Source organism: Nylanderia fulva, unplaced genomic scaffold (assembly GCF_048542155.1).
Source record: "Nylanderia fulva isolate GAGA-0341 unplaced genomic scaffold, ASM4854215v1 Scaffold107, whole genome shotgun sequence".
In the NCBI taxonomy this organism is placed as follows: Eukaryota; Metazoa; Arthropoda; class Insecta; order Hymenoptera; family Formicidae; genus Nylanderia; species Nylanderia fulva.
This window is the reverse complement of record NW_028189269.1, coordinates 121674-141565: the sequence shown is the minus strand read 5'-3', so window position 1 is coordinate 141565 and position 19892 is coordinate 121674. Positions and strand designations below refer to the sequence as shown.

At 36.6% G+C, this 19892-nt stretch overlaps 1 protein-coding gene and 2 pseudogenes across 2 annotated transcripts; 1 reads left to right on the top strand and 2 right to left on the bottom strand.

Moving 5' to 3' along the window:
- The first annotated feature begins 546 nt into the window (after nt 1-546).
- Nucleotides 547-1812, top strand: LOC114929800 (uncharacterized; annotated as a pseudogene). Its single transcript, XR_014925277.1, has 4 exons — nt 547-680; nt 764-949; nt 1182-1357; nt 1521-1812. The product of XR_014925277.1 is annotated as an uncharacterized LOC114929800 (transcript).
- On the bottom strand, nt 1797-3281 carry LOC146725038 (uncharacterized; annotated as a pseudogene).
- An 11675-nt stretch (nt 3282-14956) lies between these two features.
- LOC146725037 (uncharacterized) lies at nt 14957-16348 on the bottom strand. Its single transcript, XM_085485135.1, has one exon. It carries the CDS (start codon nt 16346-16348, stop codon nt 14957-14959), a length of 1392 nt encoding a protein of 463 aa, XP_085341261.1.
- Between the last annotated feature and the right edge of the window lie 3544 nt (nt 16349-19892).

The window sequence follows — 19892 nt, the reverse complement described above, 5'->3', positions numbered from 1 at the left end:
AATTCATTACCGTGTGTGCACGTGGATTCAAAAGTATATAGAAAATAAAAACTTTATAAATGGATGGTCCTGTAAGTATTTGAATTCTTTTTAGTATTCAGTAAAGATATAGTAGCTTGTTATTTTTAGAGAAAAGTTTCTGTAATTACACACTTTTGATATGGATATAAAATTACAGAATAACAATTTATTAACACCTATTGCAAAGTCATAATCTTTATCTCATTTTAGGTGAAATAAAGATAATTAAACAATTGTATTTATTCACAGGCAACAAAGTGTGGCTATTGCGGTTTTATTTTCAGGGGATCATGTGGAATAATTTTGAATCACCATTGTTTCAAAACATACGATGAAACCACAGATCTTATAAATGTTGACAGCAATGCTGTGGTTACTATGAGTACGTATAGTATGTCAGAACAATCAATTGAGTCATTTCGCAATAATTTTAGTTGTTTATTTATTTATGTTAAAGGAAAGAGACATCAAACTGAAAGTGTGCAACATGAAGGAGCTTCACAGTCTACATAATACTCAATCAGAACTCACACAAGATGAGTTACTAATTGAACTGGTGCGGACTCGAAGAGGTTTATGGGATCATTCAATTCCAGTAACCGAAAGAACAAGATTGAAGAAAGAAAGTTTATGGCAAGAAATTGTAAACGTATTTGATGGTAAGATCATTTTTAATGACTTGTGTGATTAATATTATGTGCGTGTAAAAATAAATAATAGACAGTTATCTGTACAATCATAGGATCTCTGACTATTGAAACAGTTAAGGTGAGATGAAAACACCTGCGAGATTTGTACGTAAAAGCTAGAAAAAAATGCAAGGCTATGTACGAAGCGGATCAGGAGCAGAATCTGGCCATCCTTCACGAAGTTCGTTTGCTCATTATGAAGAAATGAGATTTCTCGATGATATCGTAAAGACGACACCGTAAGTATTTTCATTTTTTTTGCAGATATTATACATATAATTTAACAATTGATTTTACTATCAAATACGTTTACAATATCTCATCACAAACTATCTTTCTTAAATCTCGTTCTTTAGCTGATTAGAATGAAATGTTCCCACATTAATTTTTTAACTAAGATTTTACAAACATTCAAATTGTGTATAATTGGATTTAATAATTTATAAAATTATAAAATTATGTTTGTTTCAGAACTGTTAGCTCCATCCAGCTTTTGGAAGCAAGTTCATCCCATGTTGAAGATATGCAAGTGGACATGACTGCCGAAAATTCTACAGATTTTGATAATTCCATACAGGGTGTTTCATATTCACCGTCAGATTCATCACAATCTGCAGGAACGCAATCGTCAGGAACAAAAAGGAAAAGTAAATGCTCTTACACAATGCTAAGCAACAAGCAATAGAAAATAGAAAATATCCATTATATAATAAAATAGAATAGAAAAAAAGAATTAATATATTATATATTAATCAATCTCGGATCGCGTTATTAGACACTTATTATATACGCATATATTATTAATTACAGCTATGCAAAGACAAGCTAAAATTGAAAATAAATTTCTTAGTATCATTGATGAAGTATCGAGCAAAAAACGTGATGTAGTGGATAGTTTTTGGACCAGCTTGGCGATATTCTACGCCGATTATCCTACGTACGACGCAGAAACTTGCAAAAAAGGCTTATGGATATTGCCATAGAAGATGAGGATACTGAGCTTCAGGAAAAGGCGAGTGCCAAATAGATATGTTTTTTTTAATATAATAAATTTTTTAATTCGTGTAAGTTATAAAGAATAAAATATAATTTTTCTATTCAATTTATTACATTGTTGTTTATTATACATATTGTATAAATTATTCTATACAATTAAATTTTCACAATATATATTGTGGAAAATAGATTACGGAAAAACAGATTACGTACGAATATCATAAGAAACATTTTTAAATTATATACTTAAACAAAATACAAATACAAATTCTAATTAATACAGTTATTTACAAAAGCATTGAATATTTTAAAAATTGTTAGTTAAAACTTTATCTCACTGCCATGATAGAGGATTGACATGCTCGAAATAATGAGCAAAGTTGTCTCGAATTTTCACTGCTGCAGACTTTTGTGAAGTATTTCTATAATTTACATCTGTTAATCCATTACTTGTAGCCAATAACTCTTCTTCTTGTATAATACAATACCTTCTTTCTGCAAGTGGTAAGTCCAATTCTGTATTAATAATAAAATTATGCAAGACAACTGTTGCTTGTACAGCTTTTACGGCAGTAGATGTGCATGTAACAATAGGTTGACGATATATTCTCCATCTTGCAGCCAAAATTCCACATTCAACTGTTCTCCTTGCTCGACTCAAGCGATAGTTGAAAATTTTTCTGCTGATATTTAGTCGTCCACTCCGAGGGTATGGTCGCATCGTATGCTCAGAGGAAAAGCCTCATCTCCCAACAAAACGTACGGAAAATCCATATCCATATTATTCGATCAGACGCATAGGTAGAGAGATATGGAGAGCATTTGTTTCAAGTAAATGCGGCAACCTGCTGTTTTCAAAAACACCTCCGTCTTTTGCCTTCCTTCTGCTCCAATATCAACAATAGTGAAGCGGTTTTTGGCATCACTTACTGCAAGCAGGTTTATGCTATGCTTTCCTTTATAGTTGTAGTAGCAGGAACCACTACGAGGCGGTGCCTGCAAAATTGAAAACCATCATTGTGATAAAGACATTATTTATTTTAAAACATACATAATTGCATCATCAATGTGTAATATATTGAACCTAAATTATTATAAATAAATTGATAATATACATATTTGAATTTCGACATGCTTCCCATCGACAGAGCCTATACAGTGTGGAAATTGGCATGTCTCAAAGTCTTCTGCAATTGTACTCCAATTTTCTTTGGTTGGATCAATTATAACTTTTTCCTTTAAGGAGAGTCAAATTGCTTCACAAGTTTCCGGAATAATTCGTGATAGCGTACATTGGGCAATGCGATAAGCATATGATAGTGATGTCATGCTGTCGCCAGATGCCAACTATCGTATAGTCACTTCTAATCTCGTTCTGGCCGGTATTGGTTGTCGAACTACATGTTGTTTTTCGATCAGTGGCCCAACAATATTTAGTAATTCGGCAAACATTACTGATGACATTCTGAGATAGTTAAAATATTTTTCCGGATCTCCCAATCGCATCTCCACAAGTAGATTGTCGCTGGCACCTTGAAGAAGTCTTCTTCTCCAGTAAAAATAGGTCGTATCCATATTTTACGGTTTCTTTTGTCTTCTTGCAGTTTCTTATAACGCAAATATAAAATATACATTAAATAACTTTTTTCATAGTTATCTCTGCATATCTCATTGGTTCATCCCGTGCTTGTATAAGATACTTCATAATAATCATCAACATGATGTTTGAATCCATGATATTGTACTTGATATTATATTGTCACTTTTAAAATAATAAAACAATCAAAATATTAAAAAACTTTCTTCTTCAATCGACTCCAAAATTTAATGGAATACTGTGTCCACATTGACAATGATTTGACGCGCTCGTTCTGTCTGTTTTGATTGCCTTATATTACATGGAGCACTATTTGCACGGAAAAGCGGAACGTTATGACAAATATACATTTTTATTCATTTCTTAAAGTTGTTTTCACTTAATATATTGTAATTTTTATTAATATGTTTATTTTTTTAGCTTATTTATTAGTTACAAGCATTTTAATTGATAAATATCGTTAAAAATTAATATTTTATAATTTTTCGTTCCGCTTTTCCGCTCAAAATCAGCTCCATGTAATATAAGGCAATCAAAACAGACGGAACGGAACGCGGGAATTTGGTTACTATTCTATTCCGCGTTTCCGCATTTCCGCGCTTCATGTAATGGCACCCTAAGTTGTATGCATAAGTATATATATATTGAAATTAGAATAATTAAAATAAATCTTCTCTTCTTTCTCAGCCCATTTTCGTCCACTCCTGAACGTAGGCCTCTTCCATAATCTTCCACTGTTGTCTGTCATTGGCTGCCATTAGCCAGTTCCTTCCTGCCACTCTGCGGATGTCGTCCGCCCACCGTAATTGGGGTCTCCCTATGTTTTTCTTTGTCATCCTCGGTCTCCACTGCATTATTCGCTTCGTCCATCGGCTGTTGTTTTGCCTCGCGATATGTCCCGTCCAGCGCCATTTTAACTTTGCTATTCGCTCGAGAACGTCTGTAACTCCAGTATTCTTGCGGATCTCCTTGTTTCTGATTCGGTCTCGTAGGCTAATCCCCAACAAAGACCTTTCCATTGCTCTCTGACATGTTCTCAGGCGGCCAGCACTGCTCTTTGTTATTGTAGTAGTCTCCATACCGTAGGTCATTACGGGGAGTATGCATGCCTCGAACACTTTCCTTTTAAGGTTTATCGATTTTTCTGTTTTTGAGAACGTGACTTAGTTTACCAAAAGCTGTCCACTCTTCTGGTGATTTCTGCAGTCTGGTTTTCTTTCCTTTGTTTGAGAATATGTCCCAGATACACATACTCCTCGACCACCTCCAGTGTGTGATTCTCCACTGTGATTTGAATAGGTTCTGAGCTCATTACCTTTGTTTTCTGAAGATTCATCCTCATTCCAACTGCTCCGAAAGCTTCATTGAGCTGTTCTAGCATTGTCTTGAGTTCTTCTGGGTCACTACTGATCAAGACAATATCGTCTGCGTAGCGCAGGTGGTTCAGGCGAGTTCCATCCATGTTGATTCCCATTCCTTCCCAATTTACGCTTTTGAATATGTCTTCGAGCGCTAGTGTGAAGAGTTTTAGTGAAATTGTATCTTCTTGCCGGACGCCTCTTCCGATGTGGATTTTGTCTGTGACCATGTCCTCTTCCATCCTGACCTGAAACGTAGCGTGTTTATAGATGTATTTTATGAGATTCGAGTATCTAGAGTCTATCCTTGCTCTGTCCATAGCAGCCAGTACCGCCCAGGTTTCGATTGAATCGAATGCCTTGTGATAATCCACAAAGACAAGGTGGAGCGGGATGTTATACTTACAATCAGTGCACTTCTCCATCAATGTGTTTATTACCTGTAGATGGTCGATCGTATTGTAGCTTTTTCTGAAACCTGCTTGCTCGACTGGTTGGTAGAAATCAAGCTTATTTGTTAAGCGGTTCGTTAAGATCTTTGTCAGAAGCTTATACAGGGACGAAAGCAAGCTTATGGATCGATAGTTCTCAACATTTGAGCAGTCGCCTTTTTTATACAGTAGTACGACTTCCACGTTCTGCCACGCATCTGGAATTCGTCCCTCTTGAAGACACTTGTTGAGAAGTATTAGCACCGCTTTCTCCAGAGCCTCTCCTCCCATCTTCAACATTTCGATAGTTATTTGGTCTTCTCCGGGAGCTTTTTTATTCTTCATTTGTCTCAAGGCCTCCTTCATTTTATCTAATTCTATTTCCGGCTTTTCCTCTGATCCCACATTCATGATTCCCGGCTTTTGATGCGCTCCGACGTGTTCAGGTCTTGATCCTGACGGATGATCTGTACAGATGCGAATAGAAGTCCTGGATCACTTCCACAATGTCCTGTTTCTCGGTTACAATATCCCCATGTTCGTTCTTTATCTTGCTAATTTTCACCTTTTCTCCGGACATCTTAGATCTCATGACTTTCATGTTCATATTGTCCTCTATCGTTTCTTGGATTAGCTGGTTGTTATGCGTTCTTATATCTTCCTGATATGTTTTTTGATTTCCTTATTCAGTCTCGCGTATTCCCAAAAATCTCTACTTGTGCGCTTCCTCTGTTCGATAAGGTCATTGGTCTGAGAGCTTATCCTTTTCACTCGTTTTCTCTCCGTGCACAGCTTTTTAGTGGCCACTTGGATGCTGTCGGCGATTCTGGTTGATAGTGCATTTAACTCCGTCTCCCGCATTACTTCCGTTGGTTCTATTTTATGCCTGATCATCCCCTGGAATTCTCTCTTTTTCCGTTTCAGTTCTTCCATCGCTGGGCGGATTTTTCTATTGGTCAGCTTTTTCCTCTCGAGTCTAGTGTTAATGACTATTTTGGCTCTGAGTAGCCTGTGATCTAGACTAGCCTGTGACTAGACCCTGACAGATTTCTACCCTCCGGGTCTGAGAGAATCTGGAACTTGCATAAGGTAAAGGCGTTCACCTCCCTGAGTAGAGCTGTTCTCGAAAGGAGTCCCTACGTGCTACTCTTCTAAATAAATCTACAGGGTGATTCAAAACAACCGTTTGTCCTTAAAATGTCGTATTCCTGACTCGATTCTAAGACGATTTTTCCTTTGCCAAAATTTTATCCGAAGCTTAGTTTTCAAAATATAAAAAGAAATAGTTAGCGAATTACAGCACGAGTACGGGCGGTAATCAGAAGCGGCGCAACACATTATCCGACGCGGGCGATTATGTGGGCGCTCAAAGCGATCAGCTGTTTGTTACACGCGGCGTGTGTGTGTGTGTGTGTGTGTACGCGCATACACACACACTCTTTCTCACTCTCTCTTTCTCTTTCTCTCTCTCTCTCTCTCTCTCTCTCACTGATTCTTACCTTGTAGAGATGTTTAATGTCCTTTGACGAATAATTGTTGCCTGATTGGATACAATCCGATATTGACACACTGTGACACACTGCATAATAAAATAATTTTTTTTGTAATAAATTCTATTGACACTTTGACTCACGCACTTGATTAAAAATTATTGTAATAAATAACTGATTACAAATTACAACACATAATCACAATCTGAGAGAATTTTCTCTTAGAATTTGCTCTAAAAATTGTAATCGTAGGACAATATTGTATGGAAAAAATTTTATTAGAATTCCTCTAATTATAATATTTATCACATTAAAATTAATAATATCTATTAAAATAAAATATAAAATATGTTTGATTAATTTTACTATACAGTTTAGTAAAATTAATCAAATATTTCATATTTCATATTTTATTGTGATAGATATTATCAGGAGACGCGGTAGTGTCTCCGGCCATGTTCAAACCCTAAAAGAATTTAAAAAAGACACTACAAGTCTCTTATCCTGCACCATTAAAGTCCATCTTTTGGGGGTGTAGAACTACTAAAATATAAAAAATTTTGAATTGCACGTAATATAACCTGAAAGGCGGCATCGCCACGAGTAATTTGAGCCAAGAAGGAATAAAATCGGTCAAGCCGTTCTGGAGATACAAGCGGTCAAAAAGTGACGTTTTTCATGAAAAATGAAGTAACGTCGTTTTCTTCTTCTTCTTCTTCTTCTCTGTCCGCGTCCGCTGACGTCATCAGGATTATATATATATAATATATATATAAATCTCTTCTCACCTTTCACTCGCACCTCCCTCAACTTCCACCCACCCCTTTTCCTTCCACATCCCGTCCCCCCACCCCCACCCCCACTCCCACCCCCACCCCCACCCCCACCCCCACTCCCACCTCTCTTTCGCCCTAACTCACCCTCTTTCGTCCTATTTTTTCAGTTTTTTCGTTCTCTCTCACCCTCTGTTGTCCTCTTTCACCCTATTTCACCTTCTTTTCGTCCTCTTTCACCCTCTTTCGTCCTCTTTCACCATCTTTCGCCTCTTTTGTCCTCTTTCGTCCTTTTTCACCCCTCTTTCGTCCTCTTCATCACCATCTTTCGCCTCTTTCACCCTCTTTCGTCCTCTCTCACCCTCTTTCATTCTCTCTCATCCTCTTTCACCCTCTTTCATTCCCTCTCACCCCCCTTTCGTCCTCTTTCACTCTCTTTCGTCCTCTTTCACCCTCTTTCATCTTCTCACCCTCTTTCGTCCTCTTTCACCCTCTTTCGTCCTACCTCACCCTCTTTCGTCCTCTCTCACCCTCTTTCACCCTCTTTCGTCCTCTTTCGCCCTCTTTTCACCCTCTTTCGTCCTTTTTCACCCTCTTTCATTTTCTCTTACCCTCTTTCATTCCCTCTCACCCTCTTTCACCCTCTTTCATTACCTCTCACCCTCTTTCGTCCTCTCTAACCCTCTTTCATTCTTTCTCACCCTCTTTCGCCCTCTCTTACCCTCTTTCGTCCTCTTTCACTCTCCTTTGTCCTCTCTCACTCTCTTTCATTCTCTCTCACCCTCTTTCGACCTCTCTCACCCTCTTTCGTCCTCTTTCACTCTCCTTTGTCCTCTCTCACTCTCTTTCATTCTCTCTCACCCTCTCTCACCTTCTTTCGTCCTCTTTCACCCTCTTTCGCCTATCTCGTCTTCTTTTACCCTCATTCGTCCTCTCTCACCCTATCTCCAAAAAATCATAAAAACCTAGATACGATCTTTGATACGACAGATACAGATGATGGTTTCTTTGGCAGAAAACACATTCTCCTGTTTGGGGACTTGTTGCAGCTTCCTCCTGTAAAAGGACAATTTTCGTTTGTTAAAATGTCTCGATCAGAGATTCAGAAGTATTTAGGTACCATGGGTGGATGTGATTTGTGGAGATTGTTCGAATACGACGAACTTTTGATTAATATGCGACAAAGATGCGACAATACATATCGTGATATACTTTCTAGAATACGAATAGGTTTAGTAACGGATTCTGACATCAATGTTCTTCAGTCTAGAAAAATCAATTTTAAAGAAAGTAGTTGCGACGAAAGATTGAATGAACTTTGCACTTATATGAATCAATTACCGATTGATACAATTTGTTTATTGCCCACGTGTTATTTGTGCAAGGTTTTGAACACAGCAATACTCGATAAAATCGACAGCGATGAAATTCTACTGATAGCAGAAGATGATGTCGACTGTGCTCCAGCAATGAAAAAAAAGGTGCATAAAATTTTAGAAGACAAAAATGATAAAGTGTCTGAAACAGCTGGCATTGAAAGAGTAATAGCGATTAAAATTGGCGCTAAAGTGATGATTCGACGAAACATTGACGTAACTTTGGGACTTGTCAATGGAACGATAGGCAATGTAGTTGCAGTTAATCGCTCTGCTGACGGCAATCGTATTGATTCCATCAAAATAATTATTTCGGATAACAAAGAAATCGCAATAACGAAAGTAGATATTAAATTTGAAGTATTCCACAAATTAGTGGTACATCGGAAACAATTTCCATTGTCTCTCAGTTATGGAATAACTATACACAAAAGTCAAGGAATTACATGTAACAATGCAATGATGGATTTAGGAACGACTGTATTCAGTGATGGTCAAGCCTATGTAGGTTTGTCACGAGTAAGTAAATTGGAAGGCCATTTGATAAATTTCAATCCAGCATCAGTTAAAGCAAACTCGAGAGCCATTGTAGAATATAATCGACTGAGATCTATATTCAAATCTGAACTGCCACAAATCAATCCGTCCGAGAAAAAGGTTGTAAAAATGTACGATCGTCGATGGGCTATCCCTAATATCATTGATGATGTGCAGAATTATGATTGTGAGGAACCAGAAAGTATAGTTACGTGGAAAATATATGGCCTTTGCAATAACGATGCTGTTTCGTGTTACGCTAATGTAATATTACAATGTGCGTTTCATTGCGTACGTATTAGGCAACAAATACTAAAAAATAAAGCATCGAATGCATTGACTGATGCCATCTGCGCGTATGGTGAACCTAAATATTGCAACATTCAAGCGGTTAGAAGATCTGTCGGAAAACGCTTCGAAGAACGAACACAACAAGATGTTTCGGAATTTTTTACGGCTCTAATGTCGACGTATTCCGACATCAATGATGTATTAGAACTCGAATTAAAGCACGTAACATGTTGCTCGAATGTCAAATGTAATTACAATGTAACTAAGCTGGAAAGCAGTAGTTTGTTAATATTACTTATACATTCGACATTAAAAAGGAAAAAAGGTGTCACTCTACAAAGTTTGATTAATGTAGAATTTTCTAAATGGGAAACGATAAACGGCAATTGTAACGAATGTAAGAGTACCGTGTTGAAAAAGAAAATCGTAATCGAATCAACTTTATCCGTCGTAGTAATACAGCTCAATTTATATACTTTTGTAAACGGTGCTTCTAAAAAAATTATCAACAATCGGATTACCGCCGTGCCGACGAGTAATATCACGATTAATAAAAAAAAGTACAAGGTAATAAGCGCTATATTTCACGAAGGTGAAGAAATAAATCGTGGTCACTACACGTGTATGTTGAGAGCTGACACAAAATCGGAATGGTATTACTCTAATGATATGGAAGTGTTCAAGAAAAAATGGCCCAAAGGAGCACAAGGGGCATACATATTGTTCTTAGAACAGATTAAATAATGGCGCTGTATAAAGGCTGCCGTAAGCGCCGAAATAAAACATCGGCTGCTCTGGCGCTGTATAAAGGCTGCCGTAAACGCTACATTAAAACATCAACTGTTCTAGTGCTGTATAAAAGTTGCCGTAAGCGCTAAAATAAAATATAGGCTGCTCTGGCGCTTTATAAAAGCTGCTGTAAGCGCTGCATTAAAACGAGTGCAATAAGTTTCTTATTTGACCTAGGCTTCATGACATTTCAAAAAGTATCATCAAGAAAAAAATTATCAGACAGAAATATGTATGTCGTGTTAAAATCGGAGAGACGAAGAAAAATATATGGTTGCGTTCTCACGAGAATGGGCGATGAAGGGGCCCATTCTTTATTTTCAATATTCATACAAGAATATAAATTCATTCTGTTGCAATTGAAATAAATGTGCAATGTATCGTTAAAAGTTATTACAATTATACAAACATTTACATATATGATTAAATAAAATATATATGTATACTATAATATAATTATATATTTTATATATGTACATAACATATATACCATATATTGTATATTTCAATTATTTTGAACTGTATTGCATAAATTGTTACTTATACAAAGTTATGTGATAAGAATCGAAAATACATATATTTGTGATAATTGAATTACTAGAAAGCTGCTCTATATATTTGTACTTTAAAAAGTAACTGATATCCTAAAAAAATCATAAAAATGAAAAGGTCAGGCCATGTTCAAAAGAAGGTACTCAAAAATTTAAACCTTTAAAAATTTAAACGATCTAATAATAAATTATCACGAAAAGTAACTGATATGTTATTCAAGGTGCCAGTTTAAAGTGAACATACGTAAAGTGTATATTATCTAAATTTAGTAATAATATATTACCATGAAAAGTAACTGTGATATTTTATTCAAGGTGCAAGTTCAAAGTGTGAACATACGTAAAGTGTATATTATCTAAATTTAGTAATAATATATTACCATGAAAAGTAACTGTGATATTTTATTCAAGGTGCAAGTTCACATTGAACATACATACATATAAGTAAAACTGATTACAATTTGATTCTAGAAAATAAGTGCGATATGTTATTCTTAGTGCACAAAATATAATAGTCGTTTATAGAGATTTGATTTGAAATTCATACTAGCCCGTACAATGAAAAATAATTGCTCGTAATTCCAGAGTACCAATTTGTTAATGACTCAGAAAAATAACATGGCGGCCTACTCTCAAAAAACTTTCGATGGATAGAATAAATAATTGAAATAAAAGTTGTGAAAATTGTATAAATTAAAAATCTCCAATCTTTTTTTAGTAAAATTTCCCGTTAATGACCATTATTAACCTAGGTAAGGTGGCATATGTGATTGAGATTTAACATTATCAGTAATTTATTGAACAGACAGAGAAAAGTTTTGTTGTATGCATCGGTTCAGTGTTTGAAATAACCATGTACTATCCATATACTGTAAAGCACAAATTCTTCATTTCTATCATAAATAATATCTATTTATTAAAATTTTAGCAGACGTCTTTTAAATAGAAAATAGTGTCTTGCGATCATGAAGAATAGGTTTTGAATAGCAAGGTTTCATTTGACTTACAATTTTCTTCAGAAACACAGAAGAAAAAGGTATTTGTATATAGTTTTGTATATTCACTTCGTTGTGTGTAGAGCTTTTAAAAATACGTTGAATCCTTATTCGAATCTAATCTTCTTCTAATGTAATACTTTTCGTACTTCAAATGTTGTAGTAATTATTCTGTAAGAGCTTCAACATTATTTCTAAATGGACATCGAGAAACATCATAGTTTTTTGAGAGCAAGCCGCCATGTTATTTTTCTGAGTCATTAACAAATTGGTACTCTGGAATTACGAGCAATTATTTTTCATTGTACGGGCTAGTATGAATTTCAAATCAAATCTCTATAAACGACTATTATATTTTGTGCACTAAGAATAACATATCGCACTTATTTTCTAGAATCAAATTGTAATCAGTTTTACTTATATGTATGTATGTTCAATGTGAACTTGCACCTTGAATAAAATATCACAGTTACTTTTCATGGTAATATATTATTACTAAATTTAGATAATATACACTTTACGTATGTTCACACTTTGAACTTGCACCTTGAATAAAATATCACAGTTACTTTTCATGGTAATATATTATTACTAAATTTAGATAATATACACTTTACGTATGTTCACTTTAAACTGGCACCTTGAATAACATATCAGTTACTTTTCGTGATAATTTATTATTAGATCGTTTAAATTTTTAAAGGTTTAAATTTTTGAGTACCTTCTTTTGAACATGGCCTGACCTTTTCATTTTTATGATTTTTTTAGGATTTTTAATATGATAAATAATAGTCAGAAAAATTCTAATAAAAATCTTTCCGTACCATATTGTCCTACGATTACCATAATTTTCAGAGTAAATTCTAAGAGAAAATTCTCACAAATTGTGATTATGATTGTCGCGTCCTTGCCGTGTAAACTATTGCCGTCCGCATCGAGTAACGTGTGCTGTGCGCGCCCGCGCGCGTTTTTACAAGTAATTTTTAATAATTAATCAAAACACTGAGAGAATTTTCTTTTAGAATTTACCCTAAAAGTTATAGTAATCGTGAGAGAATATGGTATGGAAAGAATTTTATTAGAATTTCTCTGATTAATATTTATCACATTAAAAATAATAATATCTATCACAATAAAATATGAAATATGAAATATTTGATTAATTTTACTGAACTGTATAGTAAAATTAATCAAACATATTTTATATTTTATTTTAATAGATATTATTAATTTTAATGTGATAAATATTATAATTAGAAAAATTCTAATAAAATTTTTTCCATACAATATTGTCCTACGATTACAACAATTTTCAGGGCAATTTCTAAGAGAAAATTCTCTCAGATTGTGATTATGTGTTGTAATTTGTAATCAGTTAATTATTACAATAATTTTTAATCAAGTGCGTGAGTCAAAGAGTCAATAGAATTTATTAAAAAAAAAAATTATTTCATTATGCAGTGTGTCACAGTGTGTCAATATCGGATTGTATCCAGTCAGGCAACAATTATTCGTCAAAGGACATCAAACATCTCTGCAAGGTAAGAATCAATGAGAGAGAGAGAGAGACAGAGTGAGAGAGTGTGTGTGTGTGTATGCGCGTACACACACACACACACACACACACACGCCGCGTGTAACAAACAGCTGATCGCTTTGAGCGCCCACGTAATCGCCCGCGTCGGATAATGTGTTGCGCCGCTCCTGATTACCGCCCGTACTCGTGCTGTAATTCGCTAACTATTTCTTTTTATATTTTGAAAACTAAGCTTTGGATAAAATTTTGGCAAAGGAAAAATCGTCTTAGAATCGAGTCAGGAATACGACATTTTAAGGACAAACGGTTGTTTTGAATCACCCTGTATATCTATATATATATTTATATATATATATATATATATATATATAACAATTAAAACAAATCTGTTAGATCAGGTAATTTATTTATTTATTTATTTATTAACATCATATAATTTTGTATGTTCCGAATTCCGCGGAACGCTACGCGTGAAAGACGAAATCCCGTGCCGCCGCACGAGTTCGCGAGACGTTCATCGTTGGTGACAAAGCCAGAGCGATGGATCGTTGGTCTTTGTCTCACTCATTTGTTCGATTTTCAACTTGGTTCTTATCTGATGTGACGTCCCGTCTAGTTTAAATTTTTTATTTCAGTATAATTATTGCACGCAATTCATATTCTCATAGGAATAAGACTATTAACAATCATTATATCTTATTAATTGCTCTAATCTGACTTTTTTTAGTATTAATAGCTAAAATCACCAGATCTGGGGTCCTCCGCCTAGGAACCAAACATCTGTACTTACAAGTAAAGCTACCCAACTTTCACTCACCGATTTCTTTGTAACTTTTTATACATATACTACATTGAAAAATATTTGACACGTATTTTTTTATATCGGCCCAAACTGATGTTTAGACATTTAAAAAAAATTTTTAAGTTTAAGACCAAATTACCAAAAAAACAGGTCGAGTCGGAGTAAAAAAATAATATCTCTGCTTCTGCTTAATATTTTTTGATGCGGTAAACAGTTTTCGAAAGGTAATTAACTATTCTTTCTAATGAAAATTAACAATTTATTATTCCGTATTTCTGAATTAGAGGTATTTTGGATCAAAGATGAAATTTAATAGAACACCCGTTTTCTGAGCCTCGCTATTTATTCCAAGATAGGGTGGTCAATGGTTTATATTTTTTGTTTAAAGCTAGATCCATTACCTACAATCCAATGCTTACAGAATGCAAAAATTCCAAACCGTTTACCCACAAGCGCAATTTCAGTGAAGCCATAATCCTTTTTTCCCCCGAAAAAGGGAGAGCTCACTCGCTCTTTGCCGAACCCGGGAATAACCAACGTGGAGGTGGCGAGGACCTATTCCCTTTTGCTTCTTTTTTCTTTGTTTTTTTTTATTTTTATTTTTTTTTTTATTTTTTTTTTTTTTTATTTTTTTTTTAATTGTTTCATTCTTTTCACTTTTTCGTTTGTCTTCTTTTTTTAAATTTAATTTGATATTTTGTTGTGGTTTATTCTGAAATTAATCTAAATTATGTATTGTTCACAGTAGTGGGGGGTGCTTTTCAAGGAAACCGCAAAAAAGTGCTCCATGCACATAGATTTAGTGCACCAAGCACATTTAATTATTGCGGTATCTTCGCAAACGTCACAAATGGTACCACAGCCCTTTAAGCAGTACTCGACGGGTGTTTGGCATTTTTCTGGCTTCTCTTCAATGTAGCCACTCTTCCACCAAGCATATTTAAAGAGATTTACAAATCTTGGCGAGGAGAATTGGTTGTGAATCAGTGATTGGATTTTCAAAATGTTGTTCCTTAAATGTAAGCTGACGTCGTAGTTGTATAAAATAATCAGATCAGAAAATTGTTTCAAAAAGTTTTTCCACGGTCTAAAAGTGTAAACGTCAAGTGGCTGTATAAATCCAGTTGCTCCGGGTGGAATGGTTAAGATTTTAACTTTCTTCTGTCCTTTCTCAATGGTATCAAATATTGTATCTTTTTGTCCTGTCCAAGAATCCAAAAGAAGTAAAGAATTTTCTTTAGCGCTTGGCAGGAATACATCTCTGTACCAGCTTGTAGAAAGTTCTGAAGTCATTTTCCCGGATTTTGAAGCAAATGTCACAATATTTGGTGCTTTGTAAATAGTTTTTTCAACCAGTGGACCAAACTTACCTTTCGACTCCTGCAAAACTATCATTAAGGGGGACTTTAACTCTCCACTTGCCGAAATAATTGGCTGAATCGTGTAGCTATGAGTTAAGGAGTTAAGAGATTGTGCGAGAGATTCAACTTTTAATGTACCTCTAAACGATAAAGTACGACCTGCGTGTGACTCTAAATTAAAACCTGATTGATCAGAATTATAAACATTTTCGACTCCGATGTTCTTAATTTCTGATCTAACTTTCGAAACATATTCACTGGAGCTTTGTACTAATTCTTTTTTGTTCTCTATTTGCTTTTGAGTGACAAACTTATTAATTTTTCTAGAGACAATTCCGTGTTTTAATTTAAAATTATGAATCCATCTTCTCGAAGCAGTGAACTGTTGAATATCTAAATTGACTCTCACTCGTGCCTTTAAAGCCCACCTTTTCAGATCCAAATCATGTACAGCAACTGATTTATCCAAAGCATTGTTAAAATCTTCTAATACAAATTCAGAAATTTTTAATAACTTTTCATTTCGTGTTCCGCCCTCATCTATATGATGCTCCCAATTATATAAATATTTAATACTTGGTATCTTTTTAAATTTGTGTTGAACTACTTTGAAACTTCTACACCCTCCCTTTCCCGAGCGCCAAAATTCAACGGCTCTTTTTTTATATTCGATGTCAATATCGGAACACATTTTAGGTCTCTTGCTGTTGGGCTTGTAATCTTCAGAACTATAATCAATTTCTTCATCAACCATTTTTGCAACTGGATACACACTCGTATCATTGTAGTGTAAACATTCAAAGCTGATTGCACTTCATATTCTGGACAGTCAAAACTCTGCTTCAACAGACTAATAACGTTTCTGGGATTCAGCGACATTATGTTAAAAAGGATACGTTAATAATAAAATTCCAACAGATATTGAAGTAAATTATAGTGAAATTCTGTAGAGTGAATTTGGAGAATTTGAATCTAGTATTATAGTGTGTATAGCATAAAACTGGTATCAAAGTAAAAATAGCATTTTAACCAAAGTAGCCACAGAATCGCGTCACAAAAAATTGGTAAATCCCCAATAATCGGTATTTTGTTTATTGTGGTAGTGAGTTAGTGAGAATGAGAACTAGCAAATGACTCTGATTGGCGAATGAAGGCTTGTGTTGATGAATGACAGCTGTGGATAGGTAGATAGCTGTGTCTTATCGGTAATATCGGTATTTAATCACGGCTTTGAAAAGAGCGATCTCAAAAATAGTTGGATAAGAATTAATCGTTAAAAAATAAATTATTTTTAAGCGCTGTTGCTTACGTAAGAAATAAAGATTTACCTGCTATTTTTCATCAATTCGGTTTGTTTTCTCTGCTTGTGCTTGGAAGAAGTGTTCAATACATTTAGGTACAAAGATCCGCTTTCGGGGGAAAAAAGGATTATGGCTTCACTGAAATTGCGCTTGTGGGTAAACGGTTTGGAATTTTTGCATTCTGTAAGCATTGGATTGTAGGTAATGGATCTAGCTTTAAACAAAAAATATAAACCATTGACCACCCTATCTTGGAATAAATAGCGAGGCTCAGAAAACGGGTGTTCTATTAAATTTCATCTTTGATCCAAAATACCTCTAATTCAGAAATACGGAATAATAAATTGTTAATTTTCATTAGAAAGAATAGTTAATTACCTTTCGAAAACTGTTTACCGCATCAAAAAATATTAAGCAGAAGCAGAGATATTATTTTTTTACTCCGACTCGACCTGTTTTTTTGGTAATTTGGTCTTAAACTTAAAAATTTTTTTTAAATGTCTAAACATCAGTTTGGGCCGATATAAAAAAATACGTGTCAAATATTTTTCAATGTAGTATATGTATAAAAAGTTACAAAGAAATCGGTGAGTGAAAGTTGGGTAGCTTTACTTGTTAGTCTTAATCACGCGACCAATCAGGCACCATCTAGGGACCCCAGAGACAGCACGTAACTAGCGGAACTAACCAGATATTCCTCTACAGGAGCACTTATTGATACTGTAAGCGGCGCGTAAATAATTGCCGCGATACGCAATGTCCGGCGTTAGCGTCGTTTCCGACACTCGTACGGTGCTGCCACCGTAGCGTATAGGGTGGCCAAAAGATATGCGCGCGCATGCGAGCGCGACCGCGGGCCGTAGGCCGTTAGATTTGAAGTCGAGGAGAACGACTCTCCTTTGAGAAGTGCGAACGAGCAGACGTATTATTAAATCGTGCGCATGAGAGTACTTTCGAGAAGTATCAAATTGTAGAAGCATTCCGATCTTTATTAAATCTTTATTCTTAAAATCAGTGTCCGTTGAATTTCACCTAACAACGCTCCAATCCTGGCGAGAACATTTTGCAGTGCGTACGGGCTCCTGTGGCATCCAATTCGCCTTTAAAATTTAGTCTTAAACATCGGTTACTCGAGATACAGAGAACATTCGAGAAGTTTCCAGACGAGGATTCAAAGGAAAGAGACTAACGCCTAACTCTCGAGTCATTTGAAAATAGAAACGCAGACTTTTACATCTCAGAAGTGGGATTCACCACAGGATTGCGCCGATTTGGAAAAGGTGAATTGCGAAATAAATTAAGACACGATAAATCGGGTAAAATATAGTTTATTGGAAACTGGACGATCATTCCGGTACATTCGGGTGTATGGTTCGAACACGAGCGAAGGGCGGGATGGATCGTGCCAGTCTTGAGAAGCTGACTCCGGACGAGTTGAGAGCGGAGGCGGCCAAGTACGGCATATCAGCCAGCGGCAACTGGGCTGCATTAGTGGATTCGATAATGAATCATTTGGAGAAACATGGCCCGGTGGAGGAGATGCTGCAGCTGTCAGCCTCGAGGTCTACGGCGACGGGAGCCGCAGCGAAAACGACGAAGGCGGTCCCACAGCAGGCAGAGGCAGCCGGAGCGACGGAGGTCATGCGGCAGATGCTGCAGTCAATGCAGCAGCAACAGCAGACGCTCATGGTGATGCAGCAACAGCAGCTAGGCCAAGTACTGCAGCTCCTGGTGGAGCAGCGAGAGCAGGGCAACAATCGGGGCCAACCTGGACCGTCGAGGACGTCGTCCAATCAGGCATCGTCGCGCTCAACGCCGACAGATGAGGTAAGCCGACGGTCGCATGAGACATGGTCGACGGGTCCCGCGGTGCAGGCGCTGGCGCACCAAATCCTTGAGTTTGCCGGCTCAGAGGATGACAATGTCCACGCCTGGATCAGAAGAGTGGACAAGGTGGCTCAAGTTCACGGAGCGACGGACGGTGCGACACTGCTTGCAGCATCAAGCAAGCTGGTGAAGTCCGCTCGTCGATGGTTCGATGTCCAGGGAGACGTGGCCGTCGTCATGGATCGGGCTAAAAACAGAAATGGTTAAGATTTTTGAAAGAAAGATTCCTTTCTACAGAATCATGCAGAAATTAGAGGCGAGGAAATGGTTACCAGGCAAGGAGACATTCGATGAGTATGCTATAGAGAAGCTGTCTCTAATGCATCGGGTGGAGCTTCCGGAGGCGGACCGAATCCAACTATTGGTGAGCGGCATCCAACAAATTTCGTTGAGGGCCACGGCGCTGTCGCTGACTGCCGACACCGTGGACACCTTCTTGGAGAGGATGCGCGTCATCACGCAGGGAACATCGGAGGGCGACCGGAAGTCCACAGCCGCTCAGCACCAGTCATCCAAACCGAAGGATGCCTCCTGCAGGAACTGTGGGAAAAAAGGGCATGGTCATCGAGACTGTAAGTCAGAACAAATTTGTTTCTATTGTAAGGAGCGCGGGCACCGGAGGTTCGATTGCCCGGCGCTCAAGAAAAAAGAGAACAGACCGGCGACTAGGACGTTCAATTCTCCGGCAGTAGCGGCGGCGAACGTAACAGCCGAACCGGAGGAAAGCGGCGAGGTCGCGACGGTGGACGAGTGCTCTCGTCTCGTAGTAGACAACCCTTTTGTCCGAGTTAGACTGGAAAACAGTAAAGAAAGTTTATTAGCAATAATAGACACGGGCAGTCCCGTATCATTTATAAAAGCGAGTGTGTACAAAAAACTGATAGATCCGGAGGGAAATAGTTTAATTAAAGTCGAGACAAGCCTAAGAAACTTGTCTAATCAGAAATTAGAAATTTTAGGAATCGTGCCGTTAAAATTAAATATAGAGTTATTGCGCGACAAAAAATTTTGTATATATTTACATGTTCTCGACAGCGGGTCCTTTCAAGGGAATATTATATTAGGACGCGAATTTTTAAAAACAAATAAACTTACATTGGTATATGACCC